Source organism: Populus alba, chromosome 10, assembly GCF_005239225.2.
Source record: "Populus alba chromosome 10, ASM523922v2, whole genome shotgun sequence".
In the NCBI taxonomy this organism is placed as follows: Eukaryota; Viridiplantae; Streptophyta; class Magnoliopsida; order Malpighiales; family Salicaceae; genus Populus; species Populus alba.
The window spans coordinates 17209655-17233496 of record NC_133293.1 but is presented as its reverse complement, the minus strand read 5'-3'; the positions used below and the strand labels follow the sequence as shown (position 1 = coordinate 17233496).

Sequence of the window (23842 nt, the reverse complement as noted above, 5' to 3'; positions counted from 1 at the left end):
AAGACTTGAAGGTCTATCCTTCTAATTTTTTAATTGCTAATCCGAGGTTGAGATTAAAAATAAGTGTACGATTTCATTTATCTACTTCGAAATCTTAAATATTATCTCATTGAACTGGTTCTAATAAAAGAAGTGCACGATTCATGGTGAAATCTTAAAAGGTGAATTTAAACAAAGATATCTTGTCAATTTCATTCGACTATGTCACCGAGTGGTTAAATTAAACCAAGTTCATTTCAATTTTATACATCTTGATCAATCACCAACTCCACAAAAGGTCAAACGGAACAGACGGCTGCGACGCGCACTTGACAATGATGGTGCCAGTAAATGGTCATCTTGCTTAACAAAAAGAAGGTTTTTTCACTATCGTAACATGGTTTAATAAAAATTTTGAAAAAATAACACAAGATAGAAAATTATTTGAGAAATAACATAATTTTAAATATGACCGCTGTTGAGAATAGTACTTGTTTCAAGATTTAATAGTAAAAAGATAACATTAAAATAATATATATATTTTTTTTATTTTGGATACTAGCACACTGGAACAATTAAAAAAAATAAAATATATTATTTTGAATTTCCTTTTTAAAAATAAAACATTTAAAAAAATATGATACAACCACACTTTTAAACTAGACCTTAAGATTCAATAGCAGATAAATAAGAAGGAGATAAGTTGACCTGCCATGAAAAAAAAAAAACAAAAGGAAAGATAAAAAGGGTCACTGGGGATACAATGTGATATGGTTAATTTGAAGGTAAAGAAGAAGATAGGATAAGAGAAGAATATTGAAGAAGAATAATTGTATATCTTTTACTGAATTCTTCAGGCTATATATAGATATAGCATTACAGATAGGAAATGAAATAACAAACATAACTACCGAATAGGAATGCTGAAAATTAGAACAGAATAACTGACTCAACAGACAATTGACTAAATAAAGGAATTAGACTAAGTCTTCCACTTTGCCACTACACGTCGTGGTCTCTGCTAATCCTGTTGCCATCACACAACTGCACATCGTGGTTTTGCATGCCCTTCACAACTACACATCGTGGCTCTGCTTCTCTGTAATGCCTGCATGTCGTGGTCTGCTAATGTGTGCCATTACGTGCATGTGAAGTGGCGAAACAGAACATATCATTCCCTACCCCTTAAAGAACCTTGTCCACAAGGGAAAAGTCAGGATAGGACTTGGAAAAACGCCACTCATTTTCCCAAGTAGCGTCTTCTGCTGGTGCACCAACCCATTTCACCAAAATTTCAGATTTAGGACGATAGTTACCTTTGTGTATCACACGCCGATCTAAGATAACTTCAGGTTGGGGAAGAACCACGGATGTAACCGAGACAGGGGGAAGGTCTGGAGAGGTAGGAGTAACTGGACCCAGATGCTTCCGTAATAAACTGACATGAAATACATCATGGATTTGAGAACCCGGAGGTAATGCTAGTTTATAAGCCACCAACCCAACCTTTTCCAATACTTTGTAGGGACCAAAGAAACGTGGGGCGAGTTTAAGAGAAGCTCGAAAAGCCACAGAAGTCTGCCGATAGGGCTGAAGTTTTAAATACACATAATCGCCAACATTGAAGGTTACCTCACGCCGGTGTTGGTCAGCTTGGCATTTCATCCTGTTTTGGGCCATTTGAAGATTATGGCGCAAATCATGCAGAATGGTATCCCTGTCACGTAGATATTCATCAACAGCTTGAACGCGAGAAGTGCCAGGAATATAAGTCAGTAAGGTGGGAGGAGGAATGCCATAAACAGCTTCAAAGGGGGTCATCTTTGTGGAGGAATGGATTGAAGTATTATAACTGAATTCAGCCCAGGGAATCCATTCAACCCATTTGCGTGGCTGGTCTCCTGCAAAGCAACGTAGATATTGTTCCAACGTCCGATTGACAACTTCGGTTTGGCCATCCGTTTGGGGATGGTAACTGGAACTCATACATAATTTTGTTCCCTGCAGATTGAATAGTGTGCGCCAAAAAGCACTGATAAAAACCTTATCCCGATCGCTCACTATGGAATTTGGTATCCCATGCAGACGAACCACATTAGCAACGAATTCCTTGGCCACACTGACAGCAGAAAATGGGTGTTTCAAGGCAACGAAGTGAGCATATTTGGTTAATCTGTCCACTACGACCATGATAACAGTATAACCATTGGAAGATGGTAACCCTTCAACAAAATCCATGGAGACATCAGTCCAGATTTGAGCAGGAATGGGAAGAGGTTGAAGCAATCCTGCCGGCTGCATGCAATCTGTTTTATACCGCTGGCAGACATCACACTGTTGCAAGAATTCCTTCACATGCTGCCTCATATGAGACCAAAAAAAACTCTGTCTGATGCGAGATAGAGTCTTATGAAATCCAAAGTGTCCTCCTACAGGTGATGAATGACAATCACCTAGAATCTTTGGAATCAATGGAGAGCTGGGGCTTAAATAAATTTTGTTCTGCTTGAACCAAACGCCATCGCGAAGGAGCAACTGATGTCCGGATTGAGATGGTTGATGTTTGTGTGCTAAGTCCGCATAAAAAGAGTCTTGCTGGATTTCTTTCTGAAGCAGTGGCCACCAATCTGCATGTGGTTGAGAAATGGAGATAAACTGGAATTCAATGACACGTGATAATGAATCAGCACCTTGATTTTCAGGCCCACGTTTATACTCAATTTTGTAATCGTAACCCAGCAGTTTCGGCAGCCAACGAGTCTGTGCAGGTGTAGTAATTCGTTGCTCCAGGAGGTATTTGAGGCTTTTGTGATCCGTGCGAACTATAAAAGGTTTGCCCAACAGGTATGGACGCCACTTCTTGATTGCCTTAACGATTGCCAACATTTCTTTTTCGTATGTGGACAATAATAAGGAGGACCCTTTCAATGCTTCACTAAAATAGGCAATTGGTTGGTTTTGTTGAAGCAAAATGGCACCAAGTCCTATTCCACTAGCATCGCACTCAATTACGAACTGCTGAGTAAAATCAGGAAGGCGTAAGACTGGCGGGGATGTCAGTGCTTCCTTCAACTGTTGGAAGGCCTCCTCTGCTGCCTGGTTCCACTGAAATCCATCCTTGCCTAAAAGACAATTTAAAGGTGCTGCTATGCCCCCAAAATGACGGATAAATTTGCGGTAGTAACCTGCCAAACCAAGAAATCCACGCACCCCTTTTGCTGTTGTTGGTGGTGGCCAGTCGACGACAGCTTGGATTTTGGCGGGATCAACCGCTACTCCCTGCTCAGAAATGATGTGGCCCAAGTAGCTGACACGTAAAACCCCGAATTGACACTTGGACATTTTGGCAAATAAACTGTTAGCTGATAAAATCTGTATAACAGTTTGCAGATGAGTGAGATGATCCGTCCATGATCTTGAATATACTAGAATGTCATAAAAAAAAACCAAGATAAAGTGTCGAAGGTAGGGTCGAAAGAGATCATTCATGAGGCTTTGAAATGTTGCGGGCGCATTAGTGAGACCAAATGGCATCACAATAAATTCATAATGCCCTTCATGAGTTCTGAAGGCTGTTTTATGAATGTCAGCATCATGCACGCGGATTTGATGATATCCCGAACGCAAATCCAATTTAGAATAAAATTTGGCGCCATGCAACTCGTCTAATAATTCATCAATTACTGGAATTGGATACTTATCTTTCACCGTGATGTCATTGAGTGCCCGATAATCTACACAAAATCGCCATGCACCATCAGCCTTCTTCACTAATAGAACTGGGGAGGAAAATGGACTGTGGCTGGGTCTGATTAAACCAGATTGTAGAAGCTCCTTAACCATTTTCTCTATTTCAGTCTTCTGATATAAGGATATCGATATGGCCTCACAGTGACTGGTCCGGCTGTAGGAAGCAATGGGATGTGATGGTCATGTGACCGTTGTGGAGGTAAGCTGGTCGGGTTTTCAAAAACCTGAGAAAATTGAGATAGAAGTTGACTGATCTCAAGCGGATAGACTGTGGTTCGCTGCTGCTGTTGCTGTTGTTGGAAGGAATTATTTGGAAGAACAATCCCAAACCTTGCAATCCATTTAGCTCCTTATCTGTCAAGGCTTCAATGTCGTTTCTCCCTAATCCTTGAAATGTGTGAGAAATACCTGCAAGCTTGAAATTCATGGTAAGTTGCTTGTAATTAGTCTCGACTGGACCGAGAGTTGCAAGCCATTGCACTCCTAATACCAACTGGCATGCTGCAACTGGAAGGATGTAGTAATCTGTGGTGACAGGATGGCCTTGAATGATGAGAGTGAGTGCCTGACATTGCCCCGCACATTTGATCTTTTCCCTATTAGCCACCATAACTTGTAATTGCTTTTCCTGAGTTACTGGTAATCCGAATCTGGAGACCAAGGCTTGATCAATAAAATTGTGAGTGCTACCTCCATCTATCAGCACTGTTACATTCTTGCTCTTTAACTTGCCAGGGACGCGTAGAGTCTGTGGATGTTCGGTTCCTGTAATTGCATGAAAAGAAATTTCAGGTAGAAATTCCGAGGGTTCCAGATCAGGTTGGTTGATCTCCACGTCTTCGATCTCCGTCTGAGGTGAATCTTCAATCATAAACAGTTGTGGTCTGGCACAACGATGTCCTGGAACGAACTTCTCGTCACAGTAATAACATAATCCTTTCTCTCGTCGCTCTCGTGCCTCTTGATTGGTGATTCTCCGGAAGTTTGCTGGTGGATTATTGGAACCTTGGTTATGTCGCTGACTTGGTGGGGGTCCTAGCACCCCAGCCACTGGATTGGAAGAGGATTTTGCTGCTGCATAAGTTGGCTGGAAACGGATTGGTTGAGTTGATCTCCTTTGCAGCTGGTTGCGTTCCTCAATTAGTCGGGCCACCCCTATTGTATCAGCCAATGTTACTGGCTGCTTGATCTTCACATCTATGCGAATATCATCCCTGAGTCCTGCAATAAAACAACCTACTAAGAATTTCTCAGGCAAGTTGTCCACTCTACGGGAAAGCCTTTCAAAAGCTTCCTGATAGGCTGCAATGGTGGTGGTTTGTTTAAGGCGTGTCAGAGCCTCCGAGGGATCTTCATAGTCGGTTGGACCAAATCGGAGTTGTATAGCATTAGTAAACTCCTCCCATGATAGCGGTCCACGAAATTTCGTCAGCCACCGATGCCATTGTAAGGCAATGCCTTCCAAATGGAATGATGCCAGCTGAACTTGTTGATCCAACGCAATATTTTGAAATTCAAAATATTGCTCTGCCTTGTAAATCCATCCCGTTGGGTCATCACCATTAAATTTTGGGAAAGACAATTTGAGGTTGTGATGAGGGTGGTCTTTTGTGGTGTTTGAACGAGAAGTATGGGGTTGTGAGGATTCATCACGAGCAAAGGGGTTTGTTTCAGAGGAGTTATTGTTTGGGTTGCGAGAAGCTCGAAGAGCTTGGAGTTCCGTCAGCACTGCTTGTAAGGCTGCGTTTACCTGATCGAAACTGTTCTCATGTCGTGCCAAGATGTCATTGACATCACTGCGGAATTCTGCATTTGTTTTACCGCGAGTGTCCATGGTTGAAAACCTGGCTCTGATACCACTGATATGGTTAATTTGAAGGTAAAGAAGAAGATAGGATAAGAGAAGAATATTGAAGAAGAATAATTGTATATCTTTTACTGAATTCTTCAGGCTATATATAGATATAGCATTACAGATAGGAAATGAAATAACAAACATAACTACCGAATAGGAATGCTGAAAATTAGAACAGAATAACTGACTCAACAGACAATTGACTAAATAAAGGAATTAGACTAAGTCTTCCACTTTGCCACTACACGTCGTGGTCTCTGCTAATCCTGTTGCCATCACACAACTGCACATCGTGGTTTTGCATGCCCTTCACAACTACACATCGTGGCTCTGCTTCTCTGTAATGCCTGCATGTCGTGGTCTGCTAATGTGTGCCATTACGTGCATGTGAAGTGGCGAAACAGAACATATCACAATGAAACTCTACTTTTAACATGTTTGGTATTATTAGAAAAATCTCGACGAGATAATTTCAACCATATCTCAAAAGACCATCAAATAAGATCGTAATTAATTAAAGATTTTATTTAAAGTTAATTTAGAATTAATTATGATTAAAAAAAATTAAAATCATTTTATCAAAATCTTTTTATTAATATAAAAAGCGTAAAAAATAAATACTTAGTGTGTCCTTGGTCCTTCTTTTCATTTTTTTGTCTTCTTCATCTTTTTCATTATGCCACATCAACCTATCTGTTTTCTATTTATTGGCTATTAGATCTTACATTATTTTTTTTTTATCGTTAAATCTTTATAAAATTCCAAGAGATTAATTAATTTACAAAAGAAATAAATTTTAAAACAAAAATGATATTAAAAAACACGATTGTATTCAAATATTTTTTTATATCATTTTCACAAAATCCTTTACATTTTCAAAAAAATAAAAAAGAAGATGGTGGGTGTAACCGGGAAAGGGAAGAGAGAGAAACAGCCAAGGAAGCCCTAAAAGTGAAGCCGGCAACAACCGGTGCGGCCAGGGAAAACTAGAAGAGCTTTAATTCAAGGGAGTCAACACAAGGGTTGGTTTTTCCCTCTCCTTTCACAATCAGTATACAGGTTACAGGCAGAGGTTAGTTAAGCCCGCGTTGGCTTTTGGTGCTCAGAGATTTGTCCCATCCAAGTCCTGCTTCGTAATATTCTCTCAAAACGAAGCAAGGCCTGTGGTCCCATGCATGTTGGAGTGAAACTGTCAAAAGATGAGCAATACTGTGTGGAACCAGCCCCTAAAAATCAACAGCACTGACACAGCCACAGAAATCTGTGTGCTTTGCTCTCTTTTGCTGAAAATACAGCACCGCTATAATTGCGCATACCTTTCCAAAGAAATCGACTGATAAATATCATCGATGCAACGGTAGCGATCACAATCCAAAACAGACCACCGGAGTAAACACCAACGATTGAAAAGAGGCGACTTTACAGCGGTGACCAAAAGATCACAAAAACTGAATGAAGTCTATGGTGCTCAGAAACTGGAATTTAAAATAAACACGAAGAGTCCCAGAAATGCAATATATATACCTCCGAGCCTGCACTATATTGTTGTTTCAGATAGCACTGGTCCAAGACATTTACACGGAAAAGTTACAGAAAAAAAAACAGTAACACATGTTGGAAGAGGCATCTGATGAGAATAATAGCTTTCTGCATTGTACAAGGGGACGACAACAGAGTTTGCCGCAGCTCGCTATAAGATTGTTCTTCTCCTGGTCTGTTTCAGAAACCAGGCTCTATCAACAATGCCCCCGATACTTCAAAGATGGTTTAGCGACCCTTGCTCAGTGGATGCTGCGGGTCCCCGTCGGCAATGGTGTAGGGAATCCTGAAAAGAAATAAAGAATATCTTTAACAGCATTTGTTCCATTCTGTTGCTAAAACTGGTAGTCTTCTCAGCTGTATTGATAAATCCACCCTCTAAAAACGTACACGCCAAGATCATCCCTGCATCGAGTTATCATGGAAAGGGGTGTAGTAAATAAATAGAATGGGAATATTTCATGCACAAATAAAACAATCAGTCATCTGGGCTTGGCAAAAAGGAGTCCGTGAAAACGAGGTGGTGACAAGTGGGAAATTTTGGGGTTACTCGTCCTACTACTTACTTAGAATTTGTCACTAATTTTGTGGTTTCATTTGTGATGTTGTGTTCCTCAGCTATGGCTAATAATTTTCATGAGATTCTTCACGTTCTTGATCTGATGTTCTTCTAATTTGACAGTCAAAACCCAAGACAGAATAAATAAATAAACTCAGGTAGACAACCTAATAGAACAACTTCATGAATTGTTCTTCTATTAGTGCAAGGCACCACGTGTTGTTTACTTTGTGCACAGGTTCATTTAATTCTTCTATACCTACTTTCCCAAGGGAAAACAGCACATCTAAGGCCCCTGGCTCTTGTAGCTGCCAGCTGGACCAAACGAACAGAGTCAGGGAATTTCATATATTGGCAGATCATCTGTGCATCCATGCAATATTAATAGTTGAGGGAGCCTTGTCTTTGTGGAGGGAAGACAAGTCTACTAGTTGTTAGCTACAGCATCAGAAAACAATAGTGCGAATCCATACCCACTGCAAACTCTAGATGGGAAGTAGGGGTGCCTTCTCATCATGTTCAACACGATGACTAGCCTGGATGGAAAATAGCAAAACAAGATGTCACATTCATCAATCGAAATCTCAGAAAGACTATTTTAACAGAATTGAACATGAAACTTCTCACATCGTCATTTGCTCCAGCTGCCATATTTATGAAGGATGAATCCTTAGATCTGGCATGTCAAACAGAATTTCAATAAAAATATCAACTAAAAAATCAGAAAGGGTTGAAAGCAGCTCAAAACATTATTGGTTAAGAACACTAAAGAAACGTCTCACAAGGAAGAGGTTAAGCAGATGATATGAATGCTAGTGTCCTTCTCAGTGGAAAAATTCAAAGTGACATGGAATGGCAAAAGCTGTGATATGGGATCCACAAGCAAGATTAACAAGAAAATGAGCAGGAATTAGGTTGACTAATAGAAAAGACATAACACCTTCATGCCTTGCAAATTGGAAATTGACTTTCAAACATCCACTGCGCATTAATAATCTACTGTTGTATTCTTTGTCCTGAGCATTTTCTTCATTGTTATATCAAACAGTCCACATGCTTGTGCTCAAATAGATGAGATAGTTCAACTAAGTGGAACATGACAACCTAACCAGAAGGCAAGATGGATTTTTTATAGAGTCCAATTCAAAGCAATCAAAATACAATGTCTAAATTCAGGCATTCTTTCTCCCGAATAATATTCTGATCCTAAGGAGCCCAATGCCTCAAGGTCACAAAAAATGAGCTTGAAAAATATGGATTTGGAGTGCCTCTTCTAAAAAGACAAATGTGTCTATGCTCTCCTGGAATTCCCCACCATTCCAGAACAGAAGACTGGGGCCTGTCCATTTCTTGACTAGCTGAGCAAGAAAATAAATAAAAATAAAATAGGAATGACCCTGGCTGCATTCATAGATTACTGGTGCTGCATCGTGGAGGAAGACTATTTTTTTTTTTTTTTTGGGGAGAAAAAGTATTAATACTGGGAGTTCAGAGAAGTTCTGTCCCTAAAAATTATAGAATAATTAACAGATGGTAAATGGAAAGGGTGCAAAAAGAGAGAACCAACCTCTGGTTGTTCTGACTATCAACCATTTCCAAACTACCATCTTCTGGCTCATCCTTAACCTTCGAAAGTGGTGAAAAGAACTGAAAAAGATATGATAAACAGTATCATGTAAGCCAAGTATCCAGACAGGGAAATATTCCCTCTCCCTCACCCCATTCTCTTCCTCTCCTTCCTGTCTCGTCCCCCAAGCTGCCTGTCCAGTGAGCAAAATAAATGAAATATATGCCAGATCTAATATTTACCTGGTGCATGGAGATAAACACGATAGAGATTCCTAAGATAAAATTCATAGTCAGGGTATGACCAAAAAGTACAGCAGATGCTATTCCAGTAAAAATTGTTGCTACTGTTGACGAGTACTTTTTCAAAATTGTATCTGCATGAATCAGAGGAAATTTTGATTTAGTAAATACAGAACATAAATGCGATTGACACCAGTACTTGAGATAAGTGATTTGAGTCTAGAAAGTACTCTCTTAGTTACTTTCATAAATTCTTCTAGTCTCCCGTTTCAATTTCCACTATTTGTGAACAAGAAATGTTAGGATGTAATGAGAACCTATTCATATATTAATACTTGAACATCATCTTAGTGTTTGATTAGTGACAGAAACTGGCATGACTCAAAGTACGAGCATTAAAATATATGTGAATTTTCATAAATAGTCTAAATCTTCTAAGTAAATTCTTCGTTGCTGATTCTCCACAATTTTATAAATGTCAAGACATCTTACATCCAACTACTTTTGTCAATCAAAACTTTTAATAACATGAAGTAGCGCACTCAATGACATCTAAAGGATTGGGAGTTTTTGTATGAAAATTAAGTGTGAAGCATGAAGCCTACTTATCCTTAATCATCAGAAAACAGCCGCCTTAGATTTTAACCAGACAAAAGGAAAAGAAGAATAGTATAATACCATTAGCTCTGTTCTCAAGTCTTTCCAAAGATTATCTAATTGAAATGAATGAACTAGATGTGTATACAGACAACTTTTCTCTTTTAGTAAAGCATAGGTCACTAGCTTTTCAATAGTGAAAATTATAGACATCCAGGAAACAGCTGAAAGATAGTGATGCGTAAGAATGAAGAATATTAAAGAACAAAATGGAAAATCACCTGCATATTTGAAGAAGAAAGAAGATAAAATCCCTTGTGCTGCATTATTACATATCAACAGCATGGTAGCTTTTGAATGCCCATGTAGTATATCCAAGCTACTTGGACCTAAACTTGTAAAGATATGGAAATTTAAGCAAAAAATCAAATTTACATATACTTTTACAACCATGAAGTAGCATTTCTGATTCATTAGTCCTCAATGCTTGCGCTATACTATTAACCACTCAAATCCAATACATAAAAAAAACCCAACAGAGTTAATGGAATACCCTGTTAGAACGCATTCAAGAACAACATGCAGCACGCCCATACCTTTAAATAGGGCAGTCACAAGAATGGCTAGGAAGTTGAATATGGCACCATACCCGTACAGGAAAAGGTTCTGAAAGCCGTGGAGCACAAACTTTCTTGTAAGAAAATGTATAAAATAATCTTTCAAAAAGAATGAATAATAAGCATTAAGTTTCTAAAATAGTAAGTTTCTGTATAGGAGCATATGGTGGTGGAATTGGCCAAGAGGTCCTGCAACGGACCCCACTATTCACTCTCAGGTTTGCCTGAGAAGGGAGCAATCCATGAGGAGACCATTGTATACTAAATTTAAGTTAAAGGTCAATCAACAACATAGCCAAAAAGCAATAAGCATCATATTCTATAGCACTAGAAACTACCTGAAAAAAGCAATAAGCATCATATTCTATAGCACTAGAAACCACCTGAAGGTATATGCTAGTCTCAAATTGACTCTTCAAAGCATACTCATTGTAGACTGAAGCGAATGATGGAACAGTAACCTGCATTAATTCCAGAAGTTAGCTCCTACGATATTACATTGTCTAGAACAACCTGATATGTTACTGTCAAAACCAATATGAGACCAATGCCATAAAACCAAACTGCAACAGGAGCTGGCTAAGCTGCTGGTTTGGGAAAAAGGTGGACCAAGTATATGCAAACACACTGAATGACATCACATACAAAATTTTATAGCCAGTCCTCCTACTTAAAAATTTACCACTCCAAAATATACAAGATATTATGGGGGAAGGCAATGGCATTTAGAAGGCAGTACATGGGAATGTGTAGTCTGGCCCAGTAGGTGTTGACCTTTATTTCCTTGTTGGAGCTATCTTATCAGCCAATGGAAGGACGAGCCTATGTGTTTATGAGAACCTGCTTGGTCAAGGAACCAAGCAAGGAGAGAAGAGGGCCAATCTCCAGCTTCTGTCATGAGAGCTATATTTCTGAAAGCCATTCTTATAACCATAGCATTTCATGACATATTTTCAGTCCTACAAATTAAATTTCTCTTAATCCTTTATTTTTTTTAAAAAAAAAAACAGAATTCCATAGATGTTCACCAATAAAAACTTTTTTCCAGCACATGTATGTGAGTCTACAGGATACACATATTTTTACAGCCTCCTCGATAAAGTAAATTTCCTGCCATGGCCCTGGATATATGTATGCATATATGTGTGCATGAGTGTGTCTGGTGCATGTTGTTCGTTTATCTCTATTTTGTCTGTGTTCTTTCATGACAAATTTTCCTTCCCTGTTAAAGATGAAAGAATGCATATCCAATGCAAGCTTGCATCCGGGCAAGTGCATGTTGTGCATCTAATTCATTGTGCCTTGACATTCCAGCAATTCCACCATCGAAAACACTTTTGACCATCAAGAAAGAAGATAATTGCATAATATCTAATGACTGACAGGAACAAAATCTATGCATATTAACGCAGGACAAGTATACAGGATACATACAAAAATTAGTGTGTACAAGTATGCCCCCGTTGCAACTGAAAAACCCATTGCAGTGGAGCCTGCAGGCAGAGACTGTAACTGATTCAAACTAATCCCAATGAGCAATAGAGCAAGAGCTTCCCACTGCCAAAAAAAAAAGACAAAACAAATCAATATTACAGGTATAGGTACAAAAAATACATACTAGTTTGGCACACGCTTTCTGGGCATCCAACTATCCAACCAACTATTCTTCTTCAATTTCAGAATCGAAGTTGACATGCATCAACGAGAAACAACTTTCATACTCACCTGAATGATTGAAAATCTCCGTTTCATGATCACCTTCAACAACAAAGCAATCACCAAAACCTGACATGTTTATAATCCACAATGGAAGACTTAATGTTAAATAATGCTCAAGAAAAAGCAGCAAAAAAGACAGTGAGTTGATCATATTATCCTTCCATGAAAAGACGGGAACAAAGTCAGGCTATAGATAGAGGCAGTTTTTACCTCCATCTTCAACTTTCAAATCCTATTTTACAGAGATGTATCACAGTCAAATGAACTGACACTGAAGAAGTCTACATATTCATTGGAATATTAAAGAGTAGATAGTCTTAAATGTGCAAACAAGAATTCTACGCTATAAGTGAGCGGGAAAATAATTGATCATGAACCCGAAAGATAGTTGAAAGCACATTATTAATTATGTATGCACTTCATTAAGCATAAAGTATAGATATTTTATAAAAAAAAAATATCACAATTTGAAATGTCCTTTACACACATCATGCAATGAGCTACCTTCAGGTTGCTCAGCATCTTCACCGTTGCAGGATTAAAATAAAGCTGCACAATAATAAGTAGGGAAATTAGAAATTAGAACTGCCACAGCAATTTAATCCGAAAAAAATATTAGCAACAAATTATAGCTTCAAAAAGTTGCACTTCTACTGAAAGAAAAAACAAAGCACTTCTCTCTTCCCAGAGTCAAGAGAAAGATAAACACAATATATTATGTAAAGAATATTTTGCAGTTGGTTCGACAAGAATTATACCTGCATAGTAAACTTCAAATAATTGTTAATAGCATATAGGAAAGCTGGAACAGCAAGAAGCACGTTGTTTCGAGCAGCCTGCGGGGAGAAGAAAATAAATACAGCATCTTAAAGTTCAGAAAGTCTAATCCTGCCCAAGCAATATAGCACTCAGAAAGTCATGAATGGAAGATATAAATATGAAAAATGTGCACAGAAAAGAGACATATGAAACCAGTAAACTTCAGGGGATTTAAGTCAAAAAATCAATATGGTTTAGGCAAAATGGCAGACAATGACCAGACAAGGAAAAGGTACATGAGATACAAATGGCAATAGAAGAGCCTCAACATTCTGTTATAAAAGATGGGCACAAGGTAAACCGCAAAACCATGAAAATAGTCTTGGAACCACATTATTGCATTCAGATATAACATGTTGAAGAATCTTAAACTCTCCAGAAAGGTATGGAGAAATGCAACTAAAAAACACCCTCTCTGTGAACTCACAAATGATCTAAAGTTTTCTTTTAAGAATAACCACATATAAACCCAGAGCATACAAGGTTCTCAACCAGAACATGCACGGTTACATTCAGTTTTGTCTCATTTCCTTTAGCTCCATAGACAAAGATTTTTATAGCACGAATCATGAAAGTTGACACTTTTTTCCTTCAAAGTAATAGAAAAAAGGGTCAAATTAATATTACTTATTAGCAAAAATGATGTGCTTTTGAAATCAGAACAAACCATATTGATCACAAAAAGCATTATTTTTGGCCATTCAGCAAGTCTACAGTACACTATTTGTGAACGGGTAAAAATCAATAGAAGAGGCAACATGCAATGCGCCACTTTTGAAACTGATGTGTGATCCAGAGCATACATAAAGCCAAAGGAATCTTTAGAATGTTGAAAAAAAAAAATATGTAACAGCTTTAACAAGTTTCCAAGAACTAATAATGAGTTATTTTATGAGTACAAGAATAATAATGATAAAGTCAATGTAATTCCATATCAGAAAGTAAACTAGGCAGGGAAAAGCTATCAATATCACTCACAATATACACCAATCCAAATTGCAATCCTGATAAATACTAAAGTACGCCACTTACCTGGACAAAGGCAGAGAAAGAAAGAAGAGATTTCTCCCCAACTTTTTTATGTCGAGCCTGAGGAAACAAAAATCAAGAAAAATAAAAATAAAGAGAAGACCTAATGAACATTTACAAAAAAAAAGAGAATAACATAAAAGACAAATCTGCAACCACAATTCACAAGAAAGTCTGGGACACATCCATTAACATGTTTCTCACTACAATGATGGTTCCAACTGTCAGGGTAAGTCAACCTAGCTGAACGCAATGTTGAGTAAACCAGGAAACATCAACTAAAGACTATAAGAAAAACCAGGCTTAAAGAGCTGACACATTGGAGGAATGGGAAGAGCCACATCATCAATGATTTTTTTAAGGTAAAACAGTAATTAAGGATAGGACTAATATAGGAAAAGGTACCTTATTAATAATGCTAGAGAAGCAGTTTTATTCAAAGGTATCCTAGTTTCTTTTACTAAAACTCTGATTGCAATTTGAAAACAACAACTTCCAAAGGAGCCTGAATTTTTTTGGGATTATGTCAATAATGGAAAACGTAGCATTTCTCATGTATGACATCATATGATCTAAACAACATAGATTCATTCATGCCGACAGACAAAATTTCTTTATCCCATCATATTTTTCTTATCCTCATAAGGTGTAATGCCGCTTCAAGTTCCATTCTTAGATGTAAAAAGAAAACTCTCACAAAAATGGTTGATTGCTAGACAGTTAGCAGATGAGCTAAATTACAAGTAGCTAGGCATTAACTTCCTTTAGTATATACTTCATTCTTTACCGTGGTGTCCCTCTTTTGACACCTTTTTCAATACATTTTCCTCTTATCACGGCAAATAAATGAAACCTTCAATATACAAAAAAATCTGTACAGAGTTTTAGTACAAGATTATGGAATCATGCAATTTACGGGTTTAAGTACTTTCTTTCATGTAATTGTGACCTTCTTGAGAAACCTTCAATATACAAAAATCATTTCCACTACATTGAACTACCGTGGTAGCAAAAGGCTAGCTTAGCTAGTAAAATGTAAAGTCGTTCAGTATCATGCTAAAGAGACCTAAGATCAATCCCCTCTTACACCCAGAGACAGAGAGGATAAGGGTTACCTGCATTTTGCACCAAAGCTCAGTGGACTTCACTGTGAATTAAAAGAAAAGCTAGATTGAACTATATTATAGCGAGTAAAGGTAGCATTTGAGCAAGATGTAAATTATTCCTCCCCAGTCTAGGATATGTCACCAACAGTAAATTTCACCACTTTATTCATTTTCACCATCATTTGCAAATAACTTCTTAGCAGTCTTCTCTCCTCACACTATTTTTTCTAAGCAGTCTTCGATATCTCACTCTTTCCTGTTCGACGCCATACATCCGATATAACAATTTATGGCAACAATCTCTGTTATGCTGTAAAATTTATTTAAAAAGAAAAGGAAGGGGATGCCAAAACCAAAAAAAAAAAAAAAGGGAATTCAGTGGCATTGACAGAACGAATGAAGAAAAAGATAATACCTGGATCAAGAGCATGAAGATTGCAAAAAAAACTTTTGCAGTCTCGGTGAGGAAATTAACACTTATAGGACTATAATCGAAATTCCCATTATGCTTTGAAATATACACCAATATAGGCTGCAACATAACAATAACAAAAACAAAAAATCTTAAGCATCAATTCAATAAGTTGAGTTTTTAAAAGAAAGAAAGAAAGAAAGAAAGAAAAACAAATCACCTGGAGACCGACAAAGATGCAATCACCACCGACCAAAAGAAGATTAAGAACGCGTGCTTTAGACGACACATCGCTTCTATGTCTATCGTATGCTCTCGCTACTGCTTTACTGTTATTATTATTTGCTGAGATTTTCGAGTGGCATTCACTGCATTCTATCATGTCTTCTCCTGTCATAACAAAATAATCAAAAATTACATTTTCACTCAAAAAATTTGAAAAAAAAAAAACCCCGAGGCATACCTTGAGTGAGTTGGATCTTGCAGAAGTGAAAACGGCGAATGTGATGGAGAGAGGAAGAGAAATCTCCCTTCGGTAGATCAGAATTCAGAAACCAAAATTTATAAATTTATCATGAAAAGCAAACAAAGAGTTTAGTTTTGTCTCTCTGTTTGGTTTGATGATAGCTGAAAGAGAGAGAGACGGAAGTGGAATTATTATTATTGATGCTGTCTTATTTATGTTACGCAATTATATAAAATAGTGAAAAGAAGATAATGGTGAAATGTAACGTCACTCGCCGCTTCTCCGCTCCCAAGACTCTCTACTGTCTATTGTCTACGGCTCCCGGTTCCTTCCTTTTCTTCCCTTAATTAGTTTTATTTTATTTACTTCGGATTCGGAGCATGATTAATAAGTTGGAAACAAATATCTTATTGCATTTATCAAAAAAACATTTGAAATTAGAATAGTTTAACCCTAGCTTTGTATAGTGTTTACAACCATGCATGCAGGAAAAATATTAATTTTTTTAGTGTTTTTTTTATAATTTTAATATCTTAATTTTAAAAATAAAAAATATTTTTTAATAAATTCTTAATTAAAAAACATTTTTGAAAAGAAAACTTGGTAAATAGATTATGTATTCTAAATTGATAAACAAGTTGATTTTTTTTTTTTTTTGAGAACCAGCCTATACCCGTCCAATTCTCAGCTTTAATAAAAAACAAGATATTCAAGAAAAAATCTCCCTTGAAGGGAATCAACTACTATTTTTCATATGCGGTGAAAGGTATCCCATTCCATAAGAATTTAGAGATTCAGCTCACTATACATTCCGTAGGAGCTTGAAAAGTAATCGACTTGAATCCTATCGGTGGCTGTGTGGATACCGTGCATTAAATCCTCCCTAATGACGCTGGCACATGATCTAATTGCCTCCAAATCCAAATTAATTAAGCTTCATTTACAGAATAAAGTTGACGTTCGAGGAGTTTAGTAACTCTACAAGGCAATTGCGTGGGCATTAAGGTATATAAATGCTAATGGAACACAAAGATCCCTGAATTCTTAAGAGGTTGTATTTGTATGTTCTTGGACTCCTAGTGCAGGGCATTTTCAGACGCACAGGAAACTCAAGAAAGTGATGTTTTTTTTTTCACAAGCAAGACTGTGGTGGATCCAGAGTGTTAACTGCAGTTTCTTTATATCTCTAATCAACAAGATGCGACGAGCATTTGACCAGAGAAGAGAGACAAAAGATCTCATTGATGCCATTGTTACTGTAGGTGGTTGGGTGATTAGCTAGTCTCACCTCACCTAAAGCACATACATATTCAAAGTGCATAAGATCAATTAACGTTAGGGCAGTCAGCTGTGATCAGTTTTAATCCGACCATCAAAATTCAATATTTTGGTAAAAACAGAACATGGAAGAGAAACTCACGGCTATGATTTCATGATCACCTCACATAAGCTACCTAGTGATTTAAAAGGGAAAGAACACTCAAGTCTTTTATCTTTTTGGTTTGACAATTAAAAGAGAGAGAGAGAGACACTTCAACAAACGATTGGTGGGGATAAAGATTTTACCAGAATTAAATTGCCAAAGCTTGTGGTATGCCTTAGCATCATCGAGACTGGTTGAACAACATGGAAACAATGAAAAAAACAACACAAGATGCACAAAGAAACCGCAGAGCAGACACAAAGGTTAAAACAGAGGATGTCTCGTGAAAGAAAAGTACCCTTTTTGTCAGGTTGCAAATTTATGTAAACACAGTAAGAAAAATGGTGTGCGTTACTTGAGTATCTGCTCTCCAGGACAATACAGATATAAATTTAACAGCTTTCGTCAAATCTATCTGGTTAATACAACCGCAGATTTTAACAGCTACAGCTGCTAATGTTGCCGCACCCTTCCCTTTATCTCCCCAAGGACACGAAACAGGAATGTAACTTGTTAGAGATAAATTTCAAGTGGAGCTTGAGAAAAATATAAATAAAAGTGATACAAGTTTCCATCTTGCTGATTTCTATAAATTGCAACATATCTTCTTCTAAATTTTGAAGGCAAAAATACAGGAATGTATATCTGCAATTGTGATTGAAAAAATAAGAGATGGACCTAAACGCAGCACACAATGTCCTTGCATGCTCACACAGCTGCAGCTTTGAGGGAAAGAAAATCAGAAATTTTGTTGGTGTAGAAATCTGGTTGGATGGAGTTGCCTGGACTTTGAAGCATTGACAATGAGGTCACACCTTTTTGGAAGAAAATCCTCGATTAGAGTGCATTTAATGTACAGGCAAAAGTTAGGAGAGGAAAATCTGCATTAATTAGTTACCTGAGAGAACGAGAAGAGTTTTGCAACCACCATTTTGTCCAAACAGAATATCAGTATCCAATCTGTCCCCAACCATGCATATCTGTGACTTGAGAATCCCGAATCTGTTTTTGATCAAATACATGAAAATAACATGCAAAGGTGAGGAAAACTTGACCACAATAGTGTGTTTATATGGAAGTTAGAAGTCATATTTTTTTCTCTGCTACTAATAAAGAAAAGCAACCACTTGTTAGAATGGAATTTCCTATACTTGTGCAAGACCAACCTTATAGCAACACAACAGAAATAGCATGCACGAGAAGGTACTCCATACATGTATGATTGGTACTCGAAGCTCATTTGGTGAATTGATGGGGTGGTTTGAGGTAAATCCTACATTACAAACTCGCTGACCAAACAATGCTTGCTTAACCATGAATAATATGAATTCAAAAACATGGTGGTTGGTGAACTTGGAATCGTATAATTTGACAAATTGATGTAGAGAATGCTTAGGAAGTGTTTGAGCTGTCTGCAAATCATGCATTTCTAATCCTGAATTTGCTCAATTCAAAGAGATTGGAGAATAAACGAAAAATTAAAGTATTGGAAGCCGTACTTGTTGGCTAAGTAATCCATCATAAAAGTTGAGGGCTTTCCCACAACTAGTGGCTCACGCTGAGTTGAACCAACGAAAGCACCGACCATAGAACCACCCCCTGAAATTATATATTAAGCACATGTTATAATGGATTCTGGAAAAACATGCGAGGAACATAAATATACATAACATGGTGACAGGTTTGATCTGAACAAGTTAGTCTTACCCAAAAGGAGGATGCAAGGAATTATCATAATGTAAACTTCCAAAATAGATTAGTGCAACAGTTGTTGCTTGCACCAGTGCCTTGCATGTAATTTAAACCATAATCCTAAAGTGGGAACAGGTATCTGGAAGTCTAATCCCAACTGTTTCTCGCTATTCCTATACTAGCTCATATTTCTACATGTGTTACAACAGAGCTGTTATCACATAACACTCACTTATTAACCACATTTGCATACATTTGAACCTTCAAGCTGTCAATACAAAAGGACAGCTTTCACCTATTTTTTAGTCCATGTACTCAAAGTCCTCGATAATCATGTTATCATATCTTATTGATGCTGACATTGCATAGATGGAGCTGATTTGAACTTCATGTCATCAGAACACACAATTTAATGTTTGGAAGGATGACAGACAACTCCATTAGTTTACTCATTGCTGATATGTAGCTCTTCAAAAGGCCAAGGGTGTACAAGTCTTCTGATGCCACAGTTTTCATTTGAAATTGGCATCAAGCTGAATATTGGAGATCATTACATATTTCATTTTCTATACATCATGCATCACAACCTATATAACCTTAACATGATTAGAAAACAATGACACATAAATTGCGATGAAGGGGAGATGAGAACCTGCCCACTCCTGAGCATCTGTAAGATGGGTGACTGCATCGCGATTTGTAGCAATGAAGAGGCATCCAGGATTTTCCCTTATACAGAGTGTTCCATACTGGACTTTGTAGTAGTTGAAATAGCGATCAAATCCAACAACAACTGCCCCAACCTAGAAGCAATGAAAAAACATCTTTAGCAAGCCTAAATTTTGGGAAAGGACGCTACTTTGGCTCCTCAATTGCAACTGTAACAAAACAAAACCTAGGGATGTCCAACTCAAGTTGCCTGTCAAGGAATGCTCTATTGAAAGGAAAAGAAAAAAGAAAAGAAATTTACATCCTTATCGTGCTCCATTAGAAACCCAGGCTTCAGCTCTATCTTTTTCCCACCATCTTCCTGTATAAGTGAACAGTAACATATTAATCCAAAAAGCTACTGCTAATCAGTCAGTAAGCTAGAAAAATGGCATTAGCAGAAACACAAATTATTGCAAGTTGAATATTTCAAAGCTGAATATTGAAACACGTTGCACAATGTTGAATCACTCGTAGCAATTTCTGGTATCATACTATCAACTAAAAGCTGAATATTTCAAAGCATGTATAAAACATGAAGTGAAATATAATGCAAATTGGAACTCAAACATACTGGCCCACCGAGGTACTGAAATCCAGCAAGCTCAAGCTCCTTCAAGATGCCATCCTCACCAACCACGTAAACCTAAAAATCATGCCCGGATATCAGTCCACTATCAACCACTACATGTCATAATCTTCACAACTGTAACCACACAATTATAACAAGACCTCATTCTAAGAAATTCAAAAAAAAAAAACCTTTTTATCTTTTGGGAAATCAATTGACTTCAAATAGGCCGCAGCTGCAAAGGATGATGCGAAAATTTCTTCCTGAAACAATGGGATGGATATAAAGAAGTTGCTGAAACAAAACAAAAGAATAGAAAAGAAAGGGTTGTGACTTACTAACCTCACTGACATCAAGACCAAGTGTCTCGAACTTTTTACCATATTGTTTCCTAGACTTTGTTGAGTTGTTTGTAACAAAAACTAGTCTCTTCCCCTGAAACCAACAAAGAAAACCCACAATCTTACAAAAGAAAATAAACACTAACAGCACAAGAAAAGAAGAAGAAAAATGCACTATCAAATAAACTAAATACAAACCCTTGAACGGAGCATATCAAGAGTTTGAGGGACGCCATCGATCAATTTATCTCCTTTCCATATAACTCCTGCAAATCATTCTCCCCTTCATTAGTACATGAAAAAAGAAAAGAACAACTTTTTTCATTCAAGAAATGAATTGAAAAGAAACTTAAAAGAGAGCGAGAGACACTGACCATCACAATCAAAGATGAAAGTCTCAACAGAGTCAATGAGCTCGTCTGCGTTTTTTAAAGGCTGAGCTGCTGCTGATGCTTTGGTCGTGAAATTCTCCATTCTTGTATTGCACTTTCTATTCGAGTTCAAATTTTTGTTCCATGTGGTACAGTTTGTGAAATTATGAGAGAGTCCTTTCAGACCCAAGAATTTAGGGATTGTTGGGTTTACTTTGCACAAGATTCGAGATGGAGATGTTGAAGAGGAAGAAGAAACAGCAGACACTGAAACAACTGTCCTGCTTAGCATCTCTGTCTCTGTGTTGTGTTCCTTTTTTTTTTTTTCAGGGAAAAAAATTATTAAATCGTTCGAGCTTCAGCTTTTTGAAAGGGTGGTTAGTTTGTGGCCGTTATGGTTTTGGAGGGTTGTGTGGGTCCGTATGTGCTTTTGGGCCTTGGAGGTTAGGATGACCTGAGGATTTGGGTGGACGGACTTTGTTCATCATCCAATTTGTGGTCAAATGTCTCTCTCTATTATTTTTTTGAGGTTATCATGAAAGTTTTATTTAGGTAACACTAGTTTGAATGTCCTGATGTGGGGGATCGATAATTTTTTAAATGTAAAAAAACCCAAGGTCTATAAAGATTTTTTTTTTAATGTTAATAAAGTAATTGTTTTGAAATTTCTTCCCTCCTTTAAGATAGAATTTTTTTCATTAACATGTTTTTTTTTTTATCTCGATGAACATAAAATTTTTAACTCAAATCCTTATTTCTAGTAAAAATACATTATATAATTGTTACATCGAGTCGATAAAAAATATCAAATAACATATTCAAATTTTATGCTCGATTAAAATATAAAAAGATCATAAATGTGATAAAATCATATTTATAATCTATTTAAAAATTTTAAGAATTAAAAACTATTTTAATTGGATTTTCATGGAAAAATTATTATTAGTATTGTTATTTTCATGTCATATACATAATAATTGAAACTAGAATTATTAAAATTGAAATAAATATTTATAATTGTTTTTAAAAACCATGTAAAAAATAAAAAGTAAATGAATACAGTCGATTATTTTTTTTTGGACTAACAAGAAAAAAAACCAGGGGAAAATAAAGGGAAAAAAGGATAGAAAAGTGCATGTCATCCATGTTTGTTTAATTTGTTTTATCACCTCTCATAATTCTCAAACCTACAACACCTAATTTTTTGTATATTAAATCGTATTGAAGATATGTATTTAAATTCCAAATAAAAATTAATTTCTAAAAAAATATATAAAAGCAAATACTCTCTAATTTACTACAGTAATTTTCATCTGAATTGATATTAAAATTAATATTTTAAAAATACCCTTATCAACACACTCTATTTTTGACAAAATCCTTCACTGCCTCTTTCCTTCTCTTCTTCTAACCCTCGCCGTCTCATCTACCCGCGTTACATGCTATTAGCTTCCGAGTCCCATAAGCAATCTTGCTCTTCAAATCCATCTTCAAGACTGGATACTTTCAATTTCAAGATTGAACTTCGATTGAAGCAAGGCACGAGCAGAAAAGGCCGTGCGGATCGTGAGTGGACGGGAGATAAATTAGAGGCTCCAATAGCCGGCAATAATAACTTGTTTGAAGTTATAGAATGATTTAAAATATTTTTTATTTAAAAATATATTAAAATAAAAAAAATATATTTTTAATCTCAGCATATCAAAATAATATAAAAACATTAAAAAATTTTATTTTAAATAAAAAAAATTAAAATTTTTAAAAACACGATTTGCATCATATTTTCAAACATATTTTATTAAACCCGCTATACATTATACTTGTTGTATTGTTTCTTTGTTGGTGTGATATTAGATTCCTTTTTCATGAATTAAATTCAGATCTTTGCTTGTGAATTGATTTTAATTTTTAGAGTGTTTCCGTAATTTCTAATTTGGATAGTAAATAAATTTATTTCTCGTATACTATTTCGCCTTAAATTTAAATGAAGGATTCATATAGGCTGGGTTGTGTAAACCCCCGCGAGAGAGAGACTTGCTTTGATTTCTGTACACCGAACCCGACTCGAGAATACATGACCGTCAAAAAAATTTAAAAATACATTTTTAACACACGTATATATAGGGAGAGATTTTGTTTTTTTTCTTCTTTTTTTTTCCCGACAAGGGTAGGGGAAACTACTGTTCAACCTCACCGTCGTATAGAGATAAAGGATACCATCGATTTTAACATACCGCGCTCCATTCTTTTTCTTTAAAGCTGAACAACCAGTGCTATGAGAAACGCAGCTCAGACTTCAAGTTTGCAAGAAACCTTGATTCTTTTGCAGCACACGGGAATGCAAGAAATGGCCTCTGGAACTTCTCAAAGCCTGGCCTGTTTCCAGAGAAGGATCATCACAGAAAAGTTGAAAGCTTGCTAAGGCATGAGCTTTCCTGCCCTCAAACCTAACAGCCAACGACAGTATCAAGATGGAGTCA

The 23842-nt window shown here is 36.7% G+C and overlaps 2 protein-coding genes across 5 annotated transcripts; both read right to left on the bottom strand.

Moving 5' to 3' along the window:
• Positions 1 to 7084: 7084 nt before the first annotated feature.
• LOC118043153 (CMP-sialic acid transporter 3-like) lies at positions 7085 to 16577 on the bottom strand. Of its 4 annotated transcripts, none has more exons than XM_073411962.1 (16): positions 16254 to 16577; positions 16011 to 16180; positions 15794 to 15910; positions 14276 to 14332; positions 13183 to 13260; positions 12929 to 12973; positions 12431 to 12490; positions 12140 to 12262; positions 11044 to 11166; positions 10685 to 10754; positions 10370 to 10477; positions 9492 to 9625; positions 9250 to 9329; positions 8310 to 8358; positions 8156 to 8218; positions 7085 to 7409 (listed from the first exon to the last, which is right to left on the bottom strand). In XM_073411962.1, exons 2-15 carry the CDS (start codon positions 16170 to 16172, stop codon positions 8168 to 8170), a joined length of 1257 nt encoding a protein of 418 aa, XP_073268063.1. In that variant the 5' UTR covers positions 16173 to 16180; positions 16254 to 16577; the 3' UTR covers positions 7085 to 7409; positions 8156 to 8167. The 4 variants fall into 4 exon arrangements, with proteins under 4 accessions (XP_073268063.1, XP_073268062.1, XP_073268064.1 ...); XM_073411961.1 differs by having other exon boundaries at positions 7085 to 7528; positions 16254 to 16576; XM_073411963.1 differs by having other exon boundaries at positions 7085 to 7528; positions 10685 to 10775; positions 11089 to 11166; positions 16254 to 16576.
• A 1602-nt stretch (positions 16578 to 18179) lies between these two features.
• LOC118043152 (phosphoglycolate phosphatase 1A, chloroplastic-like) lies at positions 18180 to 21731 on the bottom strand. Its single transcript, XM_035051017.2, has 10 exons — positions 21366 to 21731; positions 21190 to 21257; positions 20993 to 21085; positions 20842 to 20913; positions 20654 to 20725; positions 20342 to 20401; positions 20024 to 20174; positions 19179 to 19278; positions 18578 to 18681; positions 18180 to 18494 (listed from the first exon to the last, which is right to left on the bottom strand). Exons 1-10 carry the CDS (start codon positions 21652 to 21654, stop codon positions 18388 to 18390), a joined length of 1116 nt encoding a protein of 371 aa, XP_034906908.1. The 5' UTR covers positions 21655 to 21731; the 3' UTR covers positions 18180 to 18387.
• Between the last annotated feature and the right edge of the window lie 2111 nt (positions 21732 to 23842).